This window comes from Salvelinus namaycush, chromosome 7 (assembly GCF_016432855.1).
Source record: "Salvelinus namaycush isolate Seneca chromosome 7, SaNama_1.0, whole genome shotgun sequence".
Lineage (NCBI taxonomy): Eukaryota > Metazoa > Chordata > Actinopteri > Salmoniformes > Salmonidae > Salvelinus > Salvelinus namaycush.
In genome coordinates this window covers 28,745,883-28,772,975 of record NC_052313.1, presented here as the reverse complement: position 1 = coordinate 28,772,975, position 27,093 = coordinate 28,745,883, and the positions used below count along the sequence as shown (strand labels likewise).

Below are 27,093 nucleotides of genomic sequence, written 5' to 3'. Positions count from 1 at the left end.
GAGGAAATCAATATATTCAAGCCCTACATTCATTTTAATTATGTTTTCATAATCAAAGCCGTAATCTTGCCCCTGGCTCAAACAGTTATTAAAAAGCAAATGGGAAGACTAATTCAAGCTGCTTTTCTGACCTTAAAATATATTTGTCTCCCACCGAGGGCAAAGTGTGTTGTAATTCAATTGAATGCAAGGCCTTAACAGGAATTGTTACATTTTTAACAGCAGTGCTAGTCCCGGTATTTATCCAGGGACCTTGACTCTCCTTACAAATGTCAGCTCTACCACAGTGGAGGGTACAATAATCTACTCCACTCATCAGCACATCTCCCCACACACAGGTAACCTGAGCCAGGCAGCCACAAGGACAGGGCCACAATGTCACCTAGCAACGCAGCCACATCTTCAATCAACCTTCAGGTGAGAATTAAAACCAACAGAGCAGCAGAGTGATGGAAAAATGGATGCCACAGCTGAAGGAATTTGAAGGACAAATAGAGCTGTAAGCCAACATTGTGAAATACAGGATCGTATTGACTAGACACCAAACAGAAGAAAACGGACAAACAGGGAGGGACTACCTGAGCTTATCCAGTAAGAAATGCTTATCGTTTTCCTAGGCAAAATGTTTTGCGACAGTATGCATTAATGCATTCAACCCAAGGACGGTCAGCTAAAGGTCTATTACAATGTGCCTGTGTGTGTTGCAGCTTTATTTTAGAAGTTTCCCATGAGAGGATGGTGGTTCTTACACAAAACAAAAATGGGACAGTAAACTGCTCTCGTTGCTCCACAGTGACAGCTTTCTCCCCTCATGTAACGCCTCTCACAAAAATGCACTGAAGCTTGTGTAAATAAACGGACCCCCTTTTAGCACATTCCTCAGAACTGCTGTGCACGACTGATGTTTTACACGCACACACCCAAATACACACCCTCAAAAACACACACTTCCCTTCTACCGCAGGCCAGGGCATCATAAACAGCTGTAACCCCTTGTGCCAACTGCTGCCAGTCTGCCACCACCTGTACCCACTGCCAGTGTCAGACAGTGTCCAGACAGCTGGACAGCATCTGAACAAAACCGGCCAGTGCTGAGGGACAATACAAGCCGGGCTACATCTCAAATGGCACCCTATTCCCAATATAGTGCACTACTTTTGACCAGGGCCCATAAGGCTCTGGTCTAAAGTAGTGCACTGTGTAGGTAACAGGGTACCATTTGAAGAAGCAGCCCAGTCTCCATAATAAGACATTGCATTGAACATCGAAGCAGTGCCGATTTGTTTTAAACCTAGTGGTTTATAAAAATAAAAAAAACACTGGTAATCACATCTGATAAACAGATTACATGTTGCTTAGATGAAGGACAAAACAGACACCGTCTGCATCCCAAATGGCACCGTTTCCTATTTAGTGCACTATATAGGGAATAGGGTGCAATTGGGACGCAGCCACTGTGCTGTGACGGCTGGGGAAAACGCTGAGGCGAGGATGTGTATAACTCCCATTCTCTAAGCAAACCCATCACATTTACTGATACTAGGAGGGCAAGGGAGGACATGGGACACAGCTTAATGGATTCAAGAGGGGGTGTGTGAGTGTAGGAATACGTACCTTTTGTTGAGCTGGACATTCTTGACCAAAGGCATCTAATACTGCAATAGTGTATCTTATGTTGATGCTAGCTAATTATTCTATACTGATAGTCCATGACGTGACAGCTATCACTGAATGAATTTGATACGATGCACCACTATAAAAATGCAGGTGTAATCAATTAGCTTAGCAGTAAAACGATTTCATTAGTAGGTTAAAATGAACACGCGAGTGTGATGAGTGAGTTTTATTGAAAAACAGTGAGGGTGGTTTCCTTTTCTGTTTGTGTGAAGCAGGGGTCATCAAGTAAGCACACACATTGAGGGGAGTGTGTGGGTGTCACTCAAGCAAAACAGAATCACACACACACACTCATTGTGAATGCAACAGCCCCTATATAAGGGTTCAAGCTGAGATTTATTGACCAATGTATCTTTTTTCATTTTTTTTTTACAAAGTACACAAAATCCCCTGTATAGAGATAGGTATACACAGTACCAGTCAAAAGTTTGGACACACCATAATCACCCGACCTCAACCCAATTGAGATGGGTTGGACCGCAAAGTGAAGGAAAAGCCGCAAACAAGTGCTCAGCATATGTGGAAACTACTTCAAGACTGTTAAAGCATTCCAGGTGAAGCTGGTTGAGAGAATGTCAAGAGTGTGCAAAGCTGTCAATGCAAAGGGTGGCTACTTTGAAGAATCTCAAATCCAAATTATATTTTGATTTATTTAACACTTTTTTGGTTACTACATGATTCCATACGTGTTATTTCATAGTTTTGACGTCTTCACTGATATTCTACAATGTAGAACATAGTAAAAAATATCGAAAAACCCTTGAATGAGTAGGTCTCCAAACTTTTGACCGGTACACTATATAGTCTCTGTTTATGGTTTAGGATGAGTTGATGAAACAGTTACAGTCAGGAACATGAACAGCCTTGTCATTGGCAATCATGCAGAGATGAAAGAAACACTCCTATTGCAAAACAAGCAAACAAACAGAAAGCAAAAACAAAGTGCACATGAACACTATATCAATGCATTAATCCTTTAAAAGTGTTCATCTGAAACGTAGGGGCACGAAAATGGTTTAAAAAAGGTTAGAGAGGTGTGGTTTGAGTTGGGGAAAAACAAACAGTTAAAGCTGAGATAGTTCAAAGCAGTCCCATGCTTTGATGAAATGTACAGCTTGTGCCCTTGGCTTCTAGAACTAAAAGGCCAAGAAGTCCACACATGGAAAAACTGCAATACAGAAAAATAAATGAATAGTACAAATCAGTAATAAACAGCGGTCCTAGTAAGAGAATGGTCCCAAAACAAAAAAAGGTGAAACGGGAATAAATACAACCGTATTTGAACGTCCCTCACTCCTGCGGCTAAACTCAGTTGAGAACACATTTCCTCGCCATGAGGAATGTTAACTACGAATGTCAACAGGGGAGAGAGAGGAGAGAAACCAACCGCCATAAGGTCGCGACCCTGAGCAGCATCGTCACGCTGAGTTAGTTTAGTTTGTTTCCAGGTCAGGTGTGAGTATTTCAAACGTTGTGCAGAGGTCATCACTTGTTATCCAGTCTTAGGAGCTGCTCCTTACCGTTGACGGTTAGAGACTTTAACTGACCGTCTTCCTCCACCTCCACCCTCTCCTGGCCGTTCTCCACAATCCTGCAGGAGATAAAAAACAGACATTATTTTAAATCATAACTTTGTTAAGTGTAACTCTGTTTTTCTCTATTCCGACTGTCTTGATGAATCGGACTACAACATCATAGGAAAGTCCTGTTTGTTTTTATTTTGAGGAAAGTATCCCTTTAAAACACAGGGTGAGGACAAATCAGTGAAGCATTGACTTCATTGACTGGGCTAGCTGTGCTGTGCTGAGCAGTGCTGTGCAGTGCTGTACCGTTTTGTGGTGATTTGTCTGCCGTTAATGAACTTGGTGGAGGTAGACACCGAGCGGGAGCACATTCCTCCTCCACCTCCACCCCCGAAAGAAGAAGAGGAAAACGAGGCGAAGCCTCCTCCACCCATATGTCCCAGGGAGGTGAAACCTAGGAAGGACACACACAGAGCTTACGAGTAAGCATTTCATTTTACTGGTCACACTCATATACCCACTCCAAATCCCACCCACTCCAAATCCCACCATTTCTCCTTTTGACATTTTCATCTCAATTGAGTCTGTAGCTAAGAACTGTGTGACACTTATCATAGGATAACATCAGGATAGATCTCATTAAAAAAAAGTAACATCAAATAATGTTTCAGCTCTCTGGGTGACATTCGTCTTACAAACACACCCGTGAATGAAAGGCATAGTAACATTTCAAATAGATGGGATTGAATTATGACATGATTTAAATTGTAACAACTTCCGTGAGAAGAAGGTTTAGTTTAACCAGAGTTTTAGTACACACATATTTGAAGTATTACCGTGCTGCAGGGGAAGCGCACCTGAACCAAACCCTGTGAAGCCCGCCCCGAAGGGGGGGAAGCCACCAAACCCGTGGAAGAAGGATCCTCCGGTCCTGCTTTGGTTCACCACCCGCTGCCTGTGTCCCCCACCGAAGAAGTCGTCGTCTGCTGGGGAGAGACAATGACAACACATTAGTCAAGTTCACTTTCACCCACATAGCAGTACCCAATTGTCATACTTGAGTAAAAGTAAAGAAATCTTAATAGAAAATGACTCCAGTAAAAGTCACCAAGTAAAATACTACTTGAGTAAAAGTATTTGGTTTGAAATATACTTTATTACCAAAAGGTTTCAAATTCCTTATATTAAGATGATCTTTTTAATTTACAGTTAGCCAGGGGAACACTCCTACACTCAGACATAATTTACAAACAAAGCATTTGTATTTCGTGAGTCCGTTAATCCGCCAGATCAGAGGCAATAGGAATGACCAGGTATATTCTCTTGATGCGTGAATTGGGACCATTTTCCTGTCCCGCTAAGTATTAAAAATGTAAGGAGTACTTTTGCGTGTCAGGGAAAATGTATGGAGTAAAAAGTACATCATTTTACTTAGGAATGTAGTGAAGTAAAAGTAGTCAAAAATATAAAAAGTGAAGTACAGATACCACAATAACCTACTTTAGTACTTTAAAGTATTTTTACACCACTGGAAATGGCATAGGCCTATCTACACTGAACAAAAATATAAACGCTACATGCAACAATTTCAAAGATTTTACTGAGTTACAGTTCATATAAGGATACCAGTCAATTTAAATACATTTATTTGGCCATAATCTATGGATTTCACATGACTGGTCACAGATACCTTAAAAAACAAAACAAAGGGCGTGGATCAGAAAACCAGTCAGAATGTAGCGCGACACATCTCCTTCGCATAGTTGTGATCAGACTGTTGAATGTTGTCCCACTCATCTTCAATGGCTGTACGAAGTTGCTGGATATTGGCAGGCACCGGAACACGCTGTTGTAAACGTCAATCCAGAGCATCCCAAACATGCTCAATGGGTGACATGTCTGGGGAGTATGCAGGCCATGGAAGAACTGGGACATTTTCAGCTTCCAGGAATGTGGTCTACAGATCCTTGCGACATGGGGCTGTAGATTATCATGCTGAAACATGATGTCAGCGGATGAATGGCACAACAATGGGCCTCAGTATCTCATCACGTTGCGCATTCAAATTGCTTAGATAATGAACACAATTGCATTTTGTCCGTAGCTTATGCCTACCCATACCATAACCCCAACGCCACTATGGGGCCCTCTGTTCACAACGTTGACATCAGAAACCGCTCGCCCCCACACGACGCCATACACGCTGTCTGCCATCTGCCCGGTACAGTCGAAACCGGGATTCATCCGTGAAGAGCACACTTCTCCAGCGTGCCAGTAGCCATCGAAGGTGAGAATTTACCTACTGAAGTTGGTTACGACACCAAACTGCAGTCAGGTCACGACCCTGGTGAGGACGACGAGCACGCAGATGAGCTTCCCTGAGACGGTTTCTGACAGTTCGTGCAGAAATTCTTTGGTTGTGCAAACCCACAGTTTCATCAGCTGTCTGGGTGTCTGGTCTCAGACGATCCCGCAGGTGAAGAAGCCGAATGTGGAGGTCCTGGGCTGTGCGGGGTTACACGTGGTCTGTGGTTGTGAGTACGGTTGGATGTACTGCCAAATTCTCTAAAACGACGTTGGAGGCAGTTTAAGGTAGAGAAATTAATATTAAATTATCCGCAACAGCTCTTGTGGACATTCCTGCAGTCAGCATGACAATTGCACACTCCCTCAAAACTTGAGACATTTGTGGCATTGTGTTGTGACAAAACTGCACATTTTAGAGTGGCTTTTTATTGTCCCCAGCACAAAGTGCAACTGTATAATGATCATGCTGTTTAATCAGCTTCTTGATATGCCACACCCGTCAGGTGGATGGATTATCTTGTCAAAGGAGAAATGCTCACTAACAGGGATGTATATAAATCTGCACAAAATTTGAGAGAAATAAGCTTTTTGTGCTTATGGAACATTTCTGGGATCTTTAATTCAGTTCATAAAACACGGGACCAACACTTTACATGTTGCGTTTATTTTTGTTGTTGAGTATAAATACATATCTATAAATTGAGCTGGATTATTCACTGATGTCGTGTCCCCATTCCCCAAAGGGTAAAGTGCATTAACCTACAGACTTTTTGGAAGGAAATGTCTGATATATCACAAATAATATTTGAGGGGTTTTGGTTTCATTTTCAACCGGATATAAAAAAAAAAAAAAAAAGAGTTCAATCATTTACAGTATCACAGAGGTTTGTGTTAGTCTTAACCAGAAATGGCTGCAGTAGTCACATGGGAGACCTTCCCACAGGGACAGACGTGATTGTGCTGAGAAAAATAGCTGCCCTCCCCGTTAGAAAGAAAAATCCCCTGCTGCTTCCGCTCTCCAATCCACCACAATGTCAGAATTCATTTATTAATTGGATCGTTTATGCATGAGGACCCCGAGGACTCAGTCACACTCCCTCTCCCCTTAGAAAAGGTCCGTATTAAACCCAAGCCGCAAGCTCTCCATAAAGCCTCCCTCTAATCCTCTCCGTATTCCATTGTGCATCTCAAATGGACTGACCCCCACCACAATGTGGTGACCCCCCCACCACAGGAGGTCTCCACTGCAACTGGGGGGTGAGTCCTAAATGGCACCCTATTCCCTATATAGTGCATTACTTTTGACCAGAGCTCATGACTATGGGCCCCTAGTCAAAAGGAGTGCACCAAGTAAGGAATATGGTGCCATTTAGGATGTAGAGGAGCATGGAAGATGTTTCTAACGAGGCTGGTCATAATATCATTTATGATCTAGAATTAAAACCCTGCTTGTTTATCTCGGTGTCCCTTGATGTGACTTATTTTGTTATGTTGTTAGGAGAGGATATAATGTAGCAGGGTTATTTATAATATATGGACTTGAAAATGGCCTTTGAAAGCTATTGCTAAACTCAGCCAATGTTCGGTGACTTGCGGTTACGGAAGGTGTTGTTTTGACCAATGGGAGACGTGTTGTAGTAGGGAGCCTATTGGCTCAGCCAGTGGTGTAAAAGCCGGTATCTGCTCAGCGAATGACAGCGAGGCATCCACGGTTCACCCACAGAGCTCTAAATATGGAGGCGAGCCTCAGACAGTGGACGGATATGAGAGCCTACATCATTCAGCTGGAATGCTTTCAAAAATAGCTTCTGTATTAAAATAAGACCAGTTGTAATAGCGTCAGACGCATGTGTCTGTGTGTGTGGAAACATGTGAAACAGGGGAGGGGTTACAATAATACTTGATGAATGTTTGTGGTGTAGGAGTATGCAGGAAGCTCCGAGGTTGATACATTTTACAGGTTGCTTTCGCATAATATGTTACGCATTTTAGTGTAATCCGATTACAATATTTTTGCTGGTAACATAATAAACTACTGTTTTTTTATTTATTTTTTAAAATCAGATTACATGTAACTTCTTGAACTGCACTGTTGGTTAAGGGCTTGTAAGTAAGCATTTCACGGTAAAGTCTACACTTTAAACGGTAAAGTGTAGACCTACACTTTACGGTAAAGTCTACACAAATAAAGTTTGATTTGATTAGTTCGTTTTTTGTAATCATATGTAGTCAGTTACTCCCCAACCCTGCCTACTCCCTCACTATATAGGGAATAAGGTGCCAGTTGGGACGCATCCACAGAGTGCAGAGGACAGCTGTTGCTGTTTACTCCCAGGTTGGCAGTGTCCAGCAGCAGCATCAGACAGCATGTCCTCAATGCAGCCGGTAAGAGGATAGTACCTGCTAGGCTGATGGCATGGAGCACCACACTATGGTCCTGGTTTAATAGGTGTCCCTGTTTGCTCGTAAACTTTACATTTTAACCCAGACCATCCAGGCTATCCAGTCTGTGGTTGGAAGAGTCTAAAGGATGCAATGGCTGTTTTGTTTTTCTTCCCGAAAGCCAGTTCTATGGGTAATACAGTACCCACCCGCCCCTCTAGCCAGAGGCATGGTGATTGTATAGCTGGCTGTCATTATGCCAGCTGGTGCTGATGGTTTGTCAGTCAGTCTGTCAGTCACTAGACACAGCAGCAGCTTGGGGTCCTGCTAAGACTAGTAAAACACACAAGGGGTTAACTGACTGCTAAAGTCCTGAGTCACACCCAGGCTACTACAGTTAGGCTAGACGGGACCCTGAGCACAGTCCTGGCTGCCTCCGGGGAGGGATTTTACTTTCTGGTCCACTAGCCGCAGTGGTTGCCCAAATTGACCAGATACTCAATTTGTTTACAAGTCAAATTTTTTGATAAATCACAGAAAACGCATAGAATAGCAGGTATTGAGCGGTTTTCAAATTGATTTCAAAGAACAGACAGCCGGCCAGACAGACAGACCTATTCCAGCAGGCAAGGTCTCCATCTCTCTCGATATTGTTTGAACCAGATATTGAACCTATGCTGTACCCCACTTTCACAACTGTAGCATTGAGATTCTCTCTTCCGGAGCTGACACACACTCTCAAAGAGTTGTATTTTTTCTTTTTTACATGTGGGCTTTGTATCAAACAATAAACTGCTCCCAAATGCTTTGTATGACCCCCACCAATGTGGCTGGTAAGAGTAGACATTCTACCAGCCAATGCCAAAATCGACCAGCAATTCACTGGTGGATGGTCTTAATTTCCCACCCTGGCTAACCCATTAACCCCTAACCAGTCTGCAGTGTAGCCAGTTCTCTGTACAATTCTCTGTAACAGCTACATAAACACTACGATTAGGCAGGCCAGCAAACAGCCCAGTCGGTCTCTTCCAGCCAGCAAGATTGACTCGGATTGGCGCACAATTAGTAGCATGTCCACAGGGGGTTTAGAACATGAATCTAGTTGTGGGTATATTGACAATGAAAAGGTCAGGAATGTCCAAGGATTTAAAAAGTACAGACCTCGCTCGAGGCAGCGTTGAACATCGTAATCTCAATTCCTGCATCAGTTTTTGTGATCAAAGCCATATCGATTATATCAACAGTATAGTGATAGATTCCTATTGAATATTATCTACACAGGGATAAGCGGTTACTATTAGCAACATCACATCCAATACTGAGCAAATTTGGATGAAATGTACATAATAAAAGTAGTCAGAGACAGAGCGTACCAAAGTATGGCTCCATCCTCAAATCACTCTCCTTCCACTCTATAGAATAAGGGCAATTGCCATTGGTGTCTCTAGGAACTAGGCTCTCTGTGCATTCTCTGGCCTCAGTTGGAGGAAAAGACTTACCGAAGAAATCGGCAAATGGATCTCGACCTCCGAAGAATTCCCTGAAGACATCCTCGGGATTACGGAATGTGAACCCGCCACTGAAGTGATCACCATTGTGATAATGCCCTCCTGGAAGAAACAAGAACATACAATGAGAGTTACTGCGCGATAGCAACATATTCCTGGTCTGGCAGTACGCATGGCGATCTGAACATAGTTCAACTACTCAAGGGAACTATGAGGGTAGCATGGCACTATGAGGCTTAGTTGACAGCTAATGGTTTTGGGTCCTCAGAAAGAGGAAAAAAAAGAGCGAGGTTGGTATTGCCCGGTCAGGTTTATGATAACACACTGAAGTTGACCCCATAGAGCTGTACATTGGTAGAAGCAAAAAAACACTTCTTCTTGGCATGCTAGCTAGCTTCATGTGTCATTTCAGACATTGTGTCATATAATACGGTATCATATAACATACACGTTTAACCTCCATATTTCCTAGAGAGGCTCTACATATCAAAACAAAGAGTAATGTATACCTCTGCCTCCGTTTCCAGCCAGGCCTTCTTTACCATATCGGTCATACTGGTTCTTCTTGTTTGCTAGGGATACGAAGAAAAGGAGGGATTAAGAGATCTGAAACTGTCAGGCAATGGTCACTGTGGATGTGTCCCAAATGGCAACCTATTCCCTATGTGGCACACTACTTTTGGTCTGATCTTGGTCAAAAGTAGAACACTATGGAATAGGGTGCCATTTGGGGCACTTTGAACTTGACAAAGTGTCGTTTCTGTTCTCCATTTAAATGAAAGATCGCTGCGACCTTTGGATAATAATAGCTTCCTGGATATGAAACAGATCCTGCCTCATTCTCATAACTTGATACACGAGGTACATGTGAAATGGTCTTAGTGGCTCCTTATTACTGCCTGCTTAGTTATAATGTATACACAAATCTATTGATTTGATGCTTGCAAATTACACTCACTTAATGTTTTAGAGTTAACATTCAAAGAGTTAAAACATCAAGCTCAATCTCAGTCTTAAGACCCTTCTACCCAGTGAGAAAAACACTATGAAAAATACATAATTTCAATGGCAAAACTGGTTGAAATCATGTCTTTTCAACCGTCTTAAGATACTTTCTCCTAAGTCTTAATATCCTTCCTCCAAGACCTCTCATAATCTTCCACCTGTGCTCTTCTTTCACCGATAGGTTTACAATTCTGTCTCGGAGGTGAATGCTGGGAAAAGCCCCAGTCAGAAACCTGAGAGTGTACGATGCAGACAAACCATTGGACAAGTGGACAGAGCGTGGCTGTTTATGCCCATTTTCATGAGTCATAAATGACCAACCCATAACTTGATGTGCGGAAAAAGTGAAACGACAACAAGCGTGACTACTTAAAGGCTGGTACGAGAACCAAAAGAGGAAAGTCGATGTTCAAGTGTGTATACTCCACAGCACAAACGGTCCTGACGTGTGCTTCGAAGGGAAACAATTACTGGCCTGTTAGCTGCTGTTGCTGGGAGAGCAGTACATAACGGGGACAAATAAATCAAGACATTACAGTTCTCTGTTGTGCTCAGGCCTACACCTGTATCCCAAATGGCACCCTATTCCCTATGTAGTACACTACTTTTGACCAGGGCCCATGAAAAGTAGTGCACTACTTTTGACCAGGGCCCGTTAAAAGTAGTGCACTGCATAGGGAATAGGGTGCAGTTTAGGACACAGCTTACATCTCAGCGCTGTCAAGTACATAGATCATTTTAGTCCTGTAACAGACAGACAAAGGGTTATTTTCAATGTGGACAAAGACTATAGTTATGGTATGTTCACCATCTGGCAGCAACACATGACTGGTCATATGTTTGGGTGGAAACAAAGAGGTGAAAACATAAAAGACACCTAGGGTGATGTACCTTTTTGAAGCTAAAACATATTTTGGGAGGGATTTTAATCAGTCATATAATCTGTATAGCAAAGAGATATCACTAATCAAGAAGGCCTAGACCTCATGTGTGCATGCTATGTGGCTAGCTGTCCACCACATTGTACAATTTTACAGGTTGCAGTCGCGTAATGTTACTCATTTTAGTGTAAAGGGTTCTTGTAACGTTTCGAAAATGTACACCGGGTGTACAAAACATTAAGGACACCTGCTCTTTCCATGACCAGGTTAAAGCTATGATCCCTTATTGATGTCACTTGTTAAATCCACTTAAAAATCAGAGTAGATGAAGGGGAGGTTAAAGAAGGATATTTAAGCCTTAGACATGGATTGGTTTTTGTGTGCCATCTAGAGGGTGAATAAGCAAGAGAAAATATTTAAGTTCCTTTGAACAGGGTATGGCAGTAGGTGCAACGGTTTGGTTCAAGAACTGCAACGCTGCAGTTAAGTTTTTTTTTTTTACGACCGGATGTGGGAATGGGATCCGGGATTCGTGACATGTGCATTAGCGTTTGTGTTTGCATTTTTGTGTTTGCAAACCGTCCATAAATGAGGAGTCTTAGGTGGAGGGGGGAATCTTACCGTCTGACAGGACCTCATAGGCTTCTGAAAGCTCTTTGAACTTCCTCTCTGCGTCTTCCTTGTTGTCTGGGTTCTTGTCTGGATGCCACTTTAGTGCTAGCTTTCTGTACCTACAGTATGGCAGATTACATATTTTACTACACAGACATGTAAAGCCCAAAGATACCACTGTCATTTGTCATCTAAGGAGATTGGTAATCTCACCATTCATTTCATAACAACAAATACTAACTACGTATAACCGTCAATATACCACATTGTTCCATGAGTAGTAAATCAATTGAGGCGTTCTTTTATCATTTGCGGATAAAATTGTGGGTTGACGACAGAGGGCTGACCAGGAGAGTGCAAGTATCAATTCTTAACAGATAATTGCTCAAACTGTTAGCTGAATTGCTAACAGAGGATTTCAAAAAAAGATTCAGTTGTCCGATTTCATCATTGAAATTACACAACCCTCTGTGTCATGACACTTAATTGGAAGACAAAAAATAAATAAAAGCAAACAAGTGCAGGCAGAGCAGAAGGGCGTTTTTAAGGCTGCTAGCTCAATTCTCACCCTCCCAGCAAAAAAAAAAAATATATATATATATATATAAAAAAAAGGGAGGCAGTGTAAACTCCATGGCTCTGCAGTCCAGGACAGCGGTTTGTACTGATTCAGCAGTTCTCTCGGACTAAGCCAGGCCTGCAGCAGACAGTGTCTACGTCCCAAATGGTTCCCTATATATAAAAAATAAATGATATTTAACCTTTATTTAACTAGGCAACTCAGTTAAGAACAGATTCTTATTTACAATGACGGCCTACCAAAAGGCAAATGGCCTCCTGAGGGGACGGGGGCTGGGATGAAAATAAAATACAAATAGGTCAAAACACGATCACGACAAGCGAGACGCCACAACACTACAATAAGAGAGACCTAAGACAACATAGCATGGCAGCAACACAACATGACAACATGGTAGCAGCACAAAACATGGTACACATTATTGGGCACAGACAACAGCACCAAGGGCAAGGTAGAGACAACAATACATCACACGAAGCAGCCACAACTGTCAGTAAGAGTGTCCATGACTGAGTCTTTGAAGAGATGGAGACAAAACGGTCCAGTTTGAGTGTTTGTTGCAGCTCGTTCCAGTCGCTAGCTGCAGCGAAGTGAAAAGAGGCGCGACCCAGGGATGTGTGCGCCTTGGGGACCTTTAACAGAATGTGACTGGAGGAACGGGTGCACTACTTTTGACCCACACTAAATAGAAACTAGGGTGCCATTACGGACACAGGCCCTATGGAGGATGGGCCTGACTCAGAGCTCCTCCATAAGGCTGCATAGAGACCACAGAGTAGGGATTTAGCCTTTTATGACAATATATTCTGCTGAGAAGGAGCACATTAAGACCTAGGACTCCATGCAGACCTAGGGCCATAGGAGTTGAGCTTCTCTGTGGAGGAGTGCTGATCTAGGATGAGGTCTTCCCTGTCCATGTAATCTTATCAATTAGGATCTAAAAGGCTAAACTGATTTGAGAGCAGCACTTCTACTCAGACGCTGGACACATACCGCCCCTGTAAAAAGGGTGTCCAAACTCACCTACAGGGAAAGACAAAAACAAAAAAGGGAAACAAGAGCACTGGTGGGGTGCTTCAGGCCCGAGGTAAACCACATCTTGGTCGTAAGGCAGCAGTCTCACCTGAAGGTAGGGCAGGCCAGCCAAATAGGAACGATTAGTCGGCCGCCCAGGGCGGCAGATTGGCGAGGGCGGCATTTCCCGAGCTAAACTGACCAAGACTTGCAACACACATACCTTAAAGAATTCTGCCCAAAAACAATGAATTTCAATCAATTTCTCTCACCCAGTGGCATATGGGTTACTTAGGTGAGCGATGATGCCACCCCGTGATAAGCAGTAGGCCTAACCACTTTGTCAGCAGGGGCGCAAATTATTATCCATGCCCAGTGTGCCTCTCCACGGTGTTGTTGGAGAGACGCGGCGCTCCACAATGTTCAGTTAAAAAAAATGGACATAAATCATGTAGCCTATAGCCTACGGTACAAAAAGTGCAGTTTTCTGTAGCCTATTAGGCTGGAGATACTTTGTACATCATGCATGTTTCTCTGATCAAATAGCCTAACCTAAATGGAGCCCAATCAAATAAAAAAAATGTGCTTAGATGTGAATATGACATTTTAACAAACCATAAAAACAGGAAAGGTCAAAATCTGGAATGGAAAATCAGGCTCCTAACAACTGCTGCCCAGGAATTTCAACCAATGATGTATATAAACCCTGGATTGCTATCTATTGGCCATTGAATAGAGTAGCCACCGGTCAGCCATATTGGTACCCCTCAGGAAGAGCAGTGGTATAGGAATGAATGGAATGCTACAGTGTTTCAATTAAAATGTTTCAAAGACAAAAACACTTTAGGAAAATGCATTTGCAAAGCTTCCAAAATATTTTTTACAATGGCGGAGTACCAAGATGGCTGAGCGATGGCTTTAATACAGCGCCCCCTGCCAGTCATCCAGGGTTTATATACACTACATGAACAAAAGTATGTGGACACCTGTTATAAAGTGGTTGAATACTTATTGACTGAAGACATTTCAGCTTTTAATACATTTGTGAAAAATTCAAAAAACATAATTCCACGTTGACATAAAATTGAGATTTTATCCATTTTAAATTCAGGCTGAAACAACAAAATGTGGAAAAAGTAAAAGGGGTGTGAATGCTTTCTATATACAGTACATGACCAAAAATATGTGGACATGTGCTCATTCCAAAATCACAGGCATTATTATGGAGTTGGACCCCCCTTTGCTGCTATAACACCCTAAACTCTTCTGGGAAAGCTTTCCACTAGATTTTGGAACATTGCTGCAGGGACTTGCTTTCATTCAGCCCCAAGAGTATTAGTGAGATTGGGCACTGAAGTTGGGCAATTAGACCTGGCTCGCAGTCGGTGTTCCAATTCATCCCAAAGGAGTTCAATGGGGTTGAGGTCAGGGCTCTGTGCAGGCCAGTCAAGTTCTTCCACACCGATCGACAAACCATTTCTGTACGGACCTCGCTTTTTGCACGGGGCATTGTCATGTTGAAACAGGAAAGGGCCTTCCCCAAAGCTGTGGCCACAAAGTTGGAAGCACAGAATCGTCTAGAATGTCATTGTATGCTGTAGCGTTAAGAGTTCCCTTCACTGGAACTAAGGGGCCTAGCCTGAACCATGAAAAACAGCCCCAGACCATTATTCCTCCTCCACCAAACTGTACAGTTGGGCACTATGCAGTCAGGCAGCTAGTGTTCTCCTGGCATCAAACCCAGATTTGTCCTTTGGACAGCCAGATGGTGAAGAGTGATTCATCACGACAGAGACGCGTTCCCACTGATCTTAGGCTTGTGTGTGGCTGCTGGGACATGGAAACCCATTTCATGACACTCCCTGACGTTGCTTCCAGAGGCAGTTTGGAAGTAAGTAGTGAGTGTTGCAACCGAGGACAGGCGATTTCTACACGCTATGCACTTCAGCACTCAGAGGTCCGGTTCTGTGAGTTTGTGGCCTATCACTTTGCGGCTGAGCCGTTTTTGCTCCTAGACCTTTCCACTTCACAATAACAGCACTTACAGTTGACCGGGGAAGCTCTAGCTGGGCAGAAATTTGACTTACTGACTTGTTGGAAAGGTGGCATCCTATGATGGTGGCATGTTGTAAGTCACTGAGCTCTTCAGTAAGGCCATTCTACGTCTATGGAGATTGCATGGCTATGTGCTCGATTTCATACACCTGTCAGGAACGGGTGTGGCTAAAATAGCCGAAACCACTAATTTGAAGGGGTGTCCACATACTTTTGAGTATATAGCATACATCATTGGTTTCGACCCGTGGGCTAAATTGGCATGATAATCAGTGGGCGGCAGAACAGCCAGGACCGGGCCTGCATGAGAGAATACAGCTACAAATACTCGAGTGCTTTTCTTTTGCATTTCTCAGAAGAGCTTCTGTCTGCAAACTACTTCATCCTGTAACTAACTTTCACAGAGAGGTGTAAACAAGGGTTTTCTTGTTACTTTACTTGACTTTATTGTCCCCATGGGGAAATTTTGTTGCAGTGTCATGTACACATTTAAAGTGGCGTTTAAATACAATACAACTTCCATAACAGTTACACACAATTATAAAAGAGACTAGCCTGTTGGCCTAATTGGGTCGATAGGAACATTAGCCCGAGCTATTTAGGAGGGATATCACACCTGGCACAAATTATAGTCTAGTTCTTTTTTTCCTGCCAAGGGGTGCCCTACACCTGCGCCCAGAGGGGAGTAGCTCAAAGTCTGGGTACAAGGGGTGGCTTGGGTCTAAAATTATTTTGTGAGCTTTGGAGGGGCCTGACCTGAAAGATCTCATCCAGGCCTGTTTGTTTGACTCAAAGTACCTCGCTTGTTGTGGTGATAATCCTTCCCAGCATATTTCCCTGGCTGACAGTGGCATTGCCAAACCAACAAACAATACAACAAGTTTTTAAAAATACTCAAAGGATTTGTAAAACAGAGTCAGTATAGTACAATTGACATTAACAGGCTACATGACCAAGGCGGCTAAGGCCCTATTCCCACTACGAGATATGAAGGAGAGTCTGAGGAGCGTTATGGCGAAAGAGAATTTTACTTTACAACTCACATTACATCCTTGCCTAGCGTTGTGGCTGGCAACGCGACATTCTTGGTCCGCAGCTCAAATTGACTAAATATCGTAGTAGCCACTATCCAGTAAACAAAAACTATTCAACAATGGCAAACTTTGTCTCAAACATATTACATGATTGAATAATGCAACCAAACCATATTAAACCAATCAAAACAATTATGTGCAGGCAATTGCTACAGCATGTCTTCATCATTTAACATTAGCCTATCAAAAATGAACGATTAACCCTCTCATACAAATATAAAAAGTACAGTAGGCCTACCTTACAACATCACAACAAACCAGGCTTCATACAATGCAAATCATTGCATGTGGTAAAAGCAAACTGCGACTGAAAACGTGGATATAGGTGAATTCCCCACTACAAGCTGTTCTATATGGAAGCCACCAATTATTTTAAATAAAATGACTCATGATTTGTCAACGTGCACAATAAATGCTACAGTCTGATCAACTGTAGCCTACCGATAACAACCACAGCTGCAGGTAACCTAGAGAAGCCCGTGCGCTCTGATCCCATTGGGGCCTGTGGAAACGTAACGTCATGTTTTTATAGCCTAAGCAATGTATTTATAGCCTAAAGTAGGCAAACATTTTTGTGTTCGGAGAAAATGTGAATGTGGTCGATATTCACACTTCGGGTGGCTAGGCTACCTAGGCCATTTTAATCCAAAATGACTGACTGGGATTAAATCAATCAATACAATAGTGATGACATGGTGTGTGAGTATAATTTTTTATTACTGATGCAAAGGCCTACATGATGCAACCCTGCATACAGCCATCTCAACTCTGTTCGTTTTTGTTACACTGCAGTTGTCTCTTTGTAAAGGGTTTTCATCCACCCTGAGCCAGGAGTTTTCCCAGGGTATTTATGTTTAAACCATATGACCTGATATAATAATCTGGTCCCCATCACAGCCAAAATAAAAACTATTTTTTACAGCTGGTTTATTACTACGTCCTACGCTACAACTAAGGTTTGGAGTTGGTTAGGTTAGCCTGCTACCAGATCGGGAATGGGCTTCCATAGTTTTACGTGGCTCAGTGCAGCCGGCAGCTACAGTGTCAATTTCAGAACGGTAGCCTAGTGGTTAGAGCGTTGGGCCAGTAAACGAAAGGTTGCTAGATCGAATCCCCGAGCTGACAAGGTAAAAATCTGTCGTTCTGCCCCTGAACAAAGCAGTTAACCCACTGTTCCTAGGCAGTCATTGTAAATTAGATTTTGTTCTTAACTGACTTGCCTAGTTAAATAAAAGGTTAAATTAAAAAAATTAAAAATGTAGCAGGCTGTTACTGCAATTTCAAGTTAAAACTTGATTCAAATATTAGGAAAATGTCTATTACGTTGTAGCCGTTTCAAAAACATTGCTCTGCCATTATCATATACACCGTAGCTGTGTTAGTTTAACGAGACTAACACAGCTACGGTTTACACTGCCCTGCTTCAAGAGGAATAACTGTCTGGCGAGTGTCGTGAACTACCTCCGGGGTAGAGGTCGAGACGTAGTAAGCGCACAAGTTTACATTTGAGTAATATGTGTAACAGACGGTATTTTTACAGAAAGTCTATTAAGTGCGAAGAGATTGAGGTAAAGCAGTTCAAATTGGCAGGGTTAGACGTGGGTAGCCCAGTGTGTCAGAGAGATGGGGTTACACAATTGACCTTTGTCTTGGATGGTCTCTATCTAGTCAAAAAGGTCAAATGCAGGATAGTCAGCGTTGAAAATGAACGTGAAAAAACAGTTCGTATGACTACTGCTTGTGTTTAAAAGACCACTTTTCGGTTAATTTAGTGACTTAGACGGTTATGTTTACATTGTATTCAACACTTAACCTGAAAAAAAAAGGGTTAAAACACTCCCTTCACAGTGGAGTTGGTGCTAACATAAACCCTAAAAAAAACGAGCATACCTTAGATTCCCAAGCCTAGCAGCACAAAAGGGCAGATCATAATCTCACAATCATACCGCTGTTTTAAAAAGAGGAGTGCGCGTGTCCGTCATTCACAACACATTACTGGCAAAATGAAACGCATGACGGTTCACAAACAACAATAGGAAACATTGGTCACGGGACGTGAGCGGGGCTGCTCATTGTGTCTGCCGGTGTGTGAGCGTACAGGAAGGTTTGCGACAGCGGTACTCAACAAGGTTACAGGAAGCTGAGTGAGAAGAGTGGAAACTTTCTAAAGCATTAGCGGTTAGCGCTCTATCCGTTTCTCCTCCGTTTCTATAATTAGTCTACTACATCCTTCAGAGTGTCCCACACTACTAAAGTCGACATGTGTAAAAATAGAGGCCATGCCGAACACGGGTACTCACGCTTTTTTAATGTCCTCCGCCGAAGCGTTTCTCTGGACCCCTAAAATCTGGTAGTATTCCGTCATGGTTGTTTTTCCTCTGTGGTTCCTTCTAGACAGCCGTCTTCAGCCGTCGCTCTGCAGAGGGAGCAAAGCGCCGTTTAAAAAAAAAACAATGCGGAGGAACTCAATGAGGGGAAAAGCACAACAAAGTTGGGCCGTGACAGAGGCAGCCATGTGTGACAGCTAAGAAACCTCCCCTCCCTCCAGGCCCAGCGGGGTGAGGATAGAAGAGGGGGGGGGGGGGCAGGGTATTTCACAGGATGGCACAGCTAAACAATGTAATCAACTGCCCTTAAAATAGAGCCCTCTTGAGAGAGCGCAAGAGAGAGAGTGCAAGAAATAGAGAAATGGGAGAAAGAAAGGGGCGCGAGAGAGCGAGCTGGGGACAAGACTTAAGCTAACATTAGCTCTAATATTACATAATGATGGGGTAGAGTGGATACCCTGGCCTGCCAATATAAGTAAGAGTGAAATTGTAGTTTACGATTGCATATGGACGAATGAAGAACTGAAGCCACAGCCATAACGCCCAAGTGACCCCCTTTCCATAAGCATTTCTTTACTGATATCATGGAGCACCAGGCGAAACATGCCCAGCTATACAGTACTTCCATCCCATACAAGTCTGCCATTTCATCGCTGCTTAATGTGGCCAATGGGAGGCAGCTTTGAAAAGAGAATAAACTCCAAAGTGGAGCTCTATGGGACGTCGTCTTCCCCTGTCAATTTACAGCCCCCGTAGTCATCTGCATGATCCACCAGACAGTGTTAACATCACTCCTGTACCACACGTTCAACCCCCACTGACACCCCAGTCACACTGTGCACTCTTTATTAACTTTACATATTAACAGTCCAATTACAACTCAATTAACATACCGTATCTATCACTTACATCAACTTTGGTCATAGAAAAATTCCTAAAATCCTCTTTAAAACAAGTTGATTCCATGCAAAAGTGTGTGTGTGTGTGTGTGTGTCTGACCCTTTCCAAGCATGTGAGAGTTATAACATTAGGGACAGATCAAAATTTACTGGAGGGGGGTGTTCCAAAATAGGGGACAGTTGTCCATCTTTTTTTTTGTTGCTTTGGAGAGGTTTGTGTGGTTATTTAAAAAAAATTGGGCACAGGGGAGGGTAGTGCATTTTCCCCCATGGTTTACATTCTCTTTTGGAGATTTTACTATAGAATTTCTTCCATACTAGCCAAATGTCCTCATGTGCTTGCATGTACCTCCCCCTATATGTTTTGGTCCCTTATGCTTTTCTGTGTGCTAACTTTTACTATACCACAGGTCAGTATAATCTACCAGTGTAACAGTATATCCAGTCCTCTATCCACCATTCATAGTGACAATAGTGGTAGGTGGATCGTTTGTCCAGATTTGCAATAGGCTAACTAGCATAATACCACATATAAGCGCATTCAAAGCTGCATCCATTTTTAATATGAATCCACTACCATAAATAGGATTTTTTTTAAATTTTATTTCACCTTTATTTAACCAGGTAGGCTAGTTGAGAACAGGTTCTCATTTACAACTGCGACCTGGCCAAGATAAAGCATAGCAGTGTGAACAGACAACCACAGAGTTAGACATGGAGTAAACAAAAAGTCAATAACACAGTAGGAAAAAAATGTTTTTGTCTATATACATTGTGTGCAAAAGGCATGAGGTAGGCAATAAATAGGCCATAGGAGCGAATAATTACAATTTAGCAGATTAACACTGGAGTGATAAATCATCAGATGATCATGTGCAAGTAGAGATACTGGTGTGCAAAAGAGCAGAAAAGTAAATAAATAAAAACAGTAAGGGGATGAGGTAGGTAAATTGGGTGGGCTGTTTACAGATGGACTATGTACAGCTGCAGCGATCGGTTAGCTGCTCAGATAGCAGATGTTTAAAGTTGGTGAGGGAAATAAGTCTCCCACTTCAGCGATTTTTGCAATTCGTTCCAGTCACAGGCAGCAGAGAACTGGAAGGAAAGGCGGCCAAATGAGGGGTTGGCTTTTGGGATGATCAGTGAGATATACCTGCTGGAGCGCGTGCTACGGGTGGGTGTTGTTATCGTGGCCAGTGAACTGAGATAAGGCAGAGCTTTACCTAGCATGGACTTATAGATGACCTGGAGCCAGTGGGTCTGGCGACGAATATGTAGCGAGGGCCAGCCGACTAGAGCATACAGGTCGCAGTGGTGGGTGGTATAAGGTGTTTTAGTAACAAAACGGATGGCACTATGATAAACTGCATCTAGTTTGCTGAGTAGAGTATTGGAAGCTATTTTGTAGATAACATCGCCGAAGTCGAGGATCGGTAGGCTAGTCAGTTTTACTAGGGTAAGTTTGGCGGCGTGAGTGAAGGAGGCTTTGTTGCGAAATAGAAAGCCGATTCTTGATTTGATTTTGGATTGGAGATGTTTAATATGAGTCTGGAAGGAGAGTTTACAGTCTAGCCAGACACCTAGGTATTTATAGATGTCCATATATTCTAGGTCGGAACCGTCCAGGGTGGTGATGCTAGTCGGGCGGGCGGGTGCAGGCAGCGAACGGTTGAAAAGCATGCATTTTGTTTTACTAGCGTTTAAGAGCAGTTGGAGGCCACGGAAGGAGTGTTGTATGGCATTGAAGCTCGTTTGGAGGTTAGATAGCACAGTGTCCAAGGAAGGGCCAGAAGTATACAGAATGGTGTCGTCTGCGTAGAGGTGGATCAGGGAATCGCCCTGATAGGCAGGGCTGATAGGCAGCAGAAAGGCCAGGTCCCTCATTGCGCATGAAAGGATAGTGAAGACATGAGACACGCAGCTCAAAAAGCTCCCCTATTGATCTTGTTTAGGGACAATACAAATGATCCTACCCTAGACTAGCCTACAACACAATGAATAATTGCATTGTTGTTTTCAAGTGAGTACAAAAATCTACTCCCAGCTGCAGTGAAAATGTCATTTTCAATAACGCCGCAAAATTCCTGTGATTTTAATATTTCATTTGGATCAGTTGTGGGTCTACTCAACAGTTTATAAGGTCTAGAAAGACACCTTAGCAGGCCAGTCTGGCTGTATTTTTACTTTTGATACAGAGACGTGCTGTATGTTGCAGATCATCATTCTCCAAAGTCGTCCTATAAAAATTAGAATAAATAATAATGTGGTCACATATGCTCCAGGCAGGCCCAGTTATTCAGGAAAGCTTAACTTGCGCTCTTCCTCCTCTCCAATCCGAGCGGCTATTCCCCACGCACCCGAAAGCTTCAATGCAGCCTTAATATTTAGAAATTCACCTTTAACATGTGAACTGCAACAATTTCAAAGATTTGACTGAGTTACAGTTCATAAAAAGGAAATCAGTCAATTTAAATAAATAAATTAGGCTCTAATCTATGGATTTCACATGACTGGGAATACAGATATGCATCTGTGACCAACAGATATTTATTAATTTTTTTAAGTAAGGGCGTGGATCAGAAAACCAGTCAGTATCTGGTGTGACCACGATTTGCCTCAAGCAGCGTGACACATCTTCTTCACATAGGATTTGATCAGGCGGTACAGTTGAAACTGGGATAAGTCCATGAAGAACACACTTCTCCAGCAACGTCAGTGGTCATCAAAAGGTGAGCATTTCCCTACTGAAGTCGGTTACGACGCTAAACTGCAGTCAGGTCATGACCCTGGTGAGGACAACGAGCACACAGATGAGCTTCCCTGAGATGGTTTCTGATGAAGGCGAAGAAGCTGGATGTGGAGGTCCTTGGCTGGCACGGTTACACGTGGTCTGCAGTTGAGGCCAGTTGTACGTACTGCCAAATTCTCCAAAATAGACGTTGGTGGCGGCTTATGGTAGAGAAATTAACATTAAATTATCTGGAAACAGCTCTGGTGGACATTCCTGCAGTCAGCATGCCAATTGCACACTCCCTCAAAATTTGATATCTGTGGCATTGTGTTGTGTGACAAAACGGCAGATTTTAGAGTGCAGTTTTGTTGTCCCCAGCCCAAGATGCACCTGTGTAATCATCATGCTGCTTAAATCAGCTTCTTGATATGCCACACCCGGATGGATTATCTTGGCAATGGAGAAATGCTCACTAACAGGGATGTAAACAAATTTGTGCACAACATTGAGAGAAATAAGCTTTGTGCGGATGGAACATTTCTGGGATATTTTATTTCAGCTCATGAAACTAACACTTTACATGTTGTATTTATATATATATATATATATATATATATATATATATATATATATGTTTTTTCTTCAGTGTAGCAGCAGATGAGATATTTCCTAGAATGTATAGAGCATACAATGTATACCTAGTGGGTGTATATAGGGAGCCAAGTGAGCGCTACAGGGGGTATAGGAAGGGAAACGTATAGAGAGCAAGAGCTGTGTTTATCAAGTGTCTCAGCGTTGCCTTCAGATCACAAAGAATAAGATGACCTACACAGGGAGGGACCTGATTCTAGATTCAAACTCCTACTCTGAAATGCTCGATACATACGGCCCCTGGTCTAAAAAGGAGATCCTTCACACAACACCGGGAGAAAAATCGGCATGATTTCCTTACTGTGGCCTCACATTGTTCAACACGTAATGAAACATCCATGACTAAGTAGCAGTCATAACGTGACTAGGTCTCTGCCTGAGGCCTGGTATTCCCGGTTTATTTGGAAATCACATCAGATGTTTAAAAAGAGTACAAATGGAGCATTGTGAAACAAAAAAGTTGAGAGAGAGAGATAGAGATCCAATACTCCAGTCATCAAAACAGGACATGCCCTATTGTGCAAGATTACCAGGTAAAAAGTAAATAGCTCAAGGTGCATACCTACCGATAGTACATTGTATCTGCTGAACGGCCACATGGCTAACCGAGAGGCAACTTTTCAACGGTGTGTCTTTTGTTAGGGTTTCTATTTCTACGTAGCCCAATGGAAGTCCCTTAGACAGCAGATCTCAATTGTAGACGGACAGAGCAGTGAGGACAGACCTGAAGTAAAGCGCTATGCTCTCGGGTGTAAGTCCTAAATGGCATCCTATTCCCTATATAGTGCACTACTTTTAACCATGGGCTCTGGTCAAAAGTAGTGCACTATATAGGGAATAGGATGCCATTTAGGACTTAGCCTCGAGTACCTTACTGTAGCAGTTAGTCTGTTGTCGCATATCAAAAATAATTCATTACTACACTGTAGTCACGGTCATACGATCCATACTCAACCATGAAATGTTGTTATTCCAAAAGCTATGAACCTGCCAAGTGTTAAATCCTGGCTGAAAGAGAGTGAGAAACAGACAGGCTGCATTTACACAGGCAGCCAATTTATTATATTATTTTCACTAATTGGTCTTGACTTATCAGCTCTGAAAAAGATCTGATGTGAAAAGATCTAATGCAATTTGTCAAAACACCAAATAGTGGTAAAAATATCAGAATTGGCCTGGCTGTGTAAACGCAGCCAGAGACAGATCTGTTTACATATTAATCTACAGTGGAAGAATCTCTGCTGTTTACAATGGCCTGCAAATGACCTTAAACACAAACTTCCCTTGTCTTACACTGACATAGCGCTCAGTAGATACACAAACCAGGTAAACAGACTACAAACACCATTACTCCACAGCACACTAATTATGGGTCAAATTAACCTTGTCCTCAACTAAACCCGAAACCGTAGAGCAGCCCAAGTTCTTCAAAGATAGATGGAGAAAACACAACCAGCGAAAGTCAGACATGTTCAAAGTTAATAGCCATGTCAACTATATCAAACAATACTTACCAAAGATAGAAAAACGGCATAAACATACGTTTTAAAACAAACTGATACGTGAAGGATAGTAGTCAAGTAATATGTTCTTTAACCACAAACAAGCTGGTAAACAATGAAATCAACTTTGTAGAGCAATCAGTTACCAGTTCCACTGGGAGTCCAGTTGTATCCTGTTTGTTTGTTTGCTATTAATAACCTCTGTGCCCTTTTCTGCTCTGTTAGTTTATGTGAGCTGGGGGGGGGGGCAGATGCCTCATACCCCTCCTGGTTGGCACGGTGATGGTAAACCTCCAGTAGGCCTGGTCAGTGCTGCTGTCCCAAAGCAGGGGACACACTCCTCTCTTCATCCTACACTTTCTCTTTCCCTCTCGTTGATAATTTTCCTTCGTTTGCTCGGTCCTTTCCCTCTAGTTGTTCTATTGGAAGGGTGCGAGAGAACTAGATCAAGCATAAGAGTCATGCTCAATAGACATACAGATAAGCGCAGGACCTACAGTATATTCATAAAATGTCTCAGAATTGAACTGCTGATCTAGGATCCGTCTTGGCTTTTAGACCATAGTGAATAAGACATCATGGACAGGGGAACTGATTCTAGAACAGCACTCCTACTCTGATACGGCCCTGGCCACTGACCCATCTCATGACTTTCTCAACAATCTCAATGTCTTGACTCAAGGCACACGTACTGCAAGTCTCCCTCATCCCTGTGCTAGCTGAAGGATTAGAATACTGTCGGCGTTTGACAGCTACCTGTGGCCCTGTGCGAGTGCACGTCTGAGCTCTGAATGTGGGTCAAACAATCCCACAATGCCTCAGTGCATCAAATCCCTACTCAATGCAATGATCGATGCCATTCGTTCCACAGTATTGAACTGTTACAGTGGCCAGGCATAGAGCTAGACTGCTGGCTAATGGACAGGAAATGCAGGTCATCCCGACCAATTACAGTTTGGCATTGTTAGAGAGGGCAAAACAAATGTGCCATGTTATTAGATGAATGGCCAAACAGTTGAGTTATGATAATGTCTAGGGCATCACTTTTTGAACTTGTGACAATACCTTAGTCAAATGCAACAATCCTACAATAAAGAGAAATCAGCAGTAGGGGGAAACGGCGCCACAGGCCGCCCCACCACCATTGGTGTTATTTTTGATGCCGAGCTGAGGATCGTCGCGCAGCATGGTAAAAAAAATAAAAAATTGACGATGTCCAAGTGGTTCTTGGTTGCCGAGTTTAGGTTCAATGCATCAGTCTGTGGTACCGTCTATTTACAATATCTATTATCCAGCTATACAGAGTGGTGTTGAGGCTATACAGTATTTGTTTATAATTACATCGTTTATAAACAACGGGGATGAAGAAAGCTTATATTTTGGGTTCTGTTGGGGTAGGACAGTTGAAAAAAGCTCATGAGGCATTAATGAATGACATTCAAGAATATATATATATATATATACACACACAGTCAAAAGTTGGGACACCTACTCATTCAAGGGTTTGTCTATTTTTACTATTTTCTACATTGTAGAATAATAAAGACATCAAAACTATGAAATAACACATGGAATTATGTAGTAAGCAAAAAAGGGTTAAATCAAAGTATATTTGAGATTCTTCAAAGTAGCCACCCTTTCCCTTGATGACAGCTTTGCACTCTTGGCATTCTCTCAACCAGCTTCACCTGGAATGCTTTTCCAACAGTCTTGAAGGAGGTCCCACATATGCTGAGCACTTGTTGGCTGCTTTTCCTTCATTCTGTGGTCCAACTCATCCCAAACCATCTCAATTGGGTTAAGGTTGGGTAATTGTGGAGGCCAGGTCATCTGATGCAGCACTCCATCACTCTCCTTCTTGGTCAAATAGCCCTTACACAGCATGGAGGTTTGATGGGTAATTTTCCTGTTGAAAAACAAATGATAGTGGGACTAAGCACAAACCAGATGGGATGGTGTATCGCTGCAGAATGCTGTGGATAGTCATGCTGGTTAAGTGCGCCTTGAATTTTAAATAAATCACTGACAGTGTCACCAGCAAAGCACCCCCACAGCATCACACCTCCATGCTTCACAGTGGGAACCACACATGCGGAGGTCATCCGTTCACCTACTCTGCATCTCACAAAGACAAGGCGGATGGAACCAAAAATGTCAAATTTGGACTCATCAGACCAAAGGACAGATTTCTACCGGTCTAATGTCAATTGCTCGTGTTTCTTGGCCCAAGCAAGTCTCTTCTTATTATTGGTGTCCTTCAGTAGTGGTTTCTTTGCAGTAATTCGACCATGAAGGCCTGATTCACGCAGTCTTCTCTGAACAGCTGATGTTGAAATTAGTATTTT

The 27,093-nt window shown here is 42.7% G+C and overlaps 1 protein-coding gene across 2 annotated transcripts in view; it reads right to left on the bottom strand.

Annotated features, from left to right (window-relative positions):
- Window positions 1-2,427: 2,427 nt before the first annotated feature.
- Window positions 2,428-27,093, bottom strand: part of dnajb6b (DnaJ heat shock protein family (Hsp40) member B6b) — a 37,793-nt gene continuing 13,127 nt past the window's right edge. Inside the window, exons 2-8 of one of the 2 annotated variants that reach the window (XM_038997901.1) lie at window positions 18,939-19,054; window positions 11,905-12,014; window positions 9,907-9,969; window positions 9,389-9,499; window positions 4,037-4,186; window positions 3,507-3,654; window positions 2,428-3,268 (exon numbers count right to left, since the gene is read on the bottom strand). In XM_038997901.1, coding sequence (XP_038853829.1) covers window positions 3,163-3,268; window positions 3,507-3,654; window positions 4,037-4,186; window positions 9,389-9,499; window positions 9,907-9,969; window positions 11,905-12,014; window positions 18,939-19,003 — 753 coding nt within the window. In that variant the 5' untranslated portion in view covers window positions 19,004-19,054 and the 3' untranslated portion in view covers window positions 2,428-3,162. The remainder of the gene's footprint in view (window positions 3,269-3,506; window positions 3,655-4,036; window positions 4,187-9,388; window positions 9,500-9,906; window positions 9,970-11,904; window positions 12,015-18,938; window positions 19,055-27,093) is intronic. The other variant, XM_038997902.1, reaches the window with a different exon arrangement.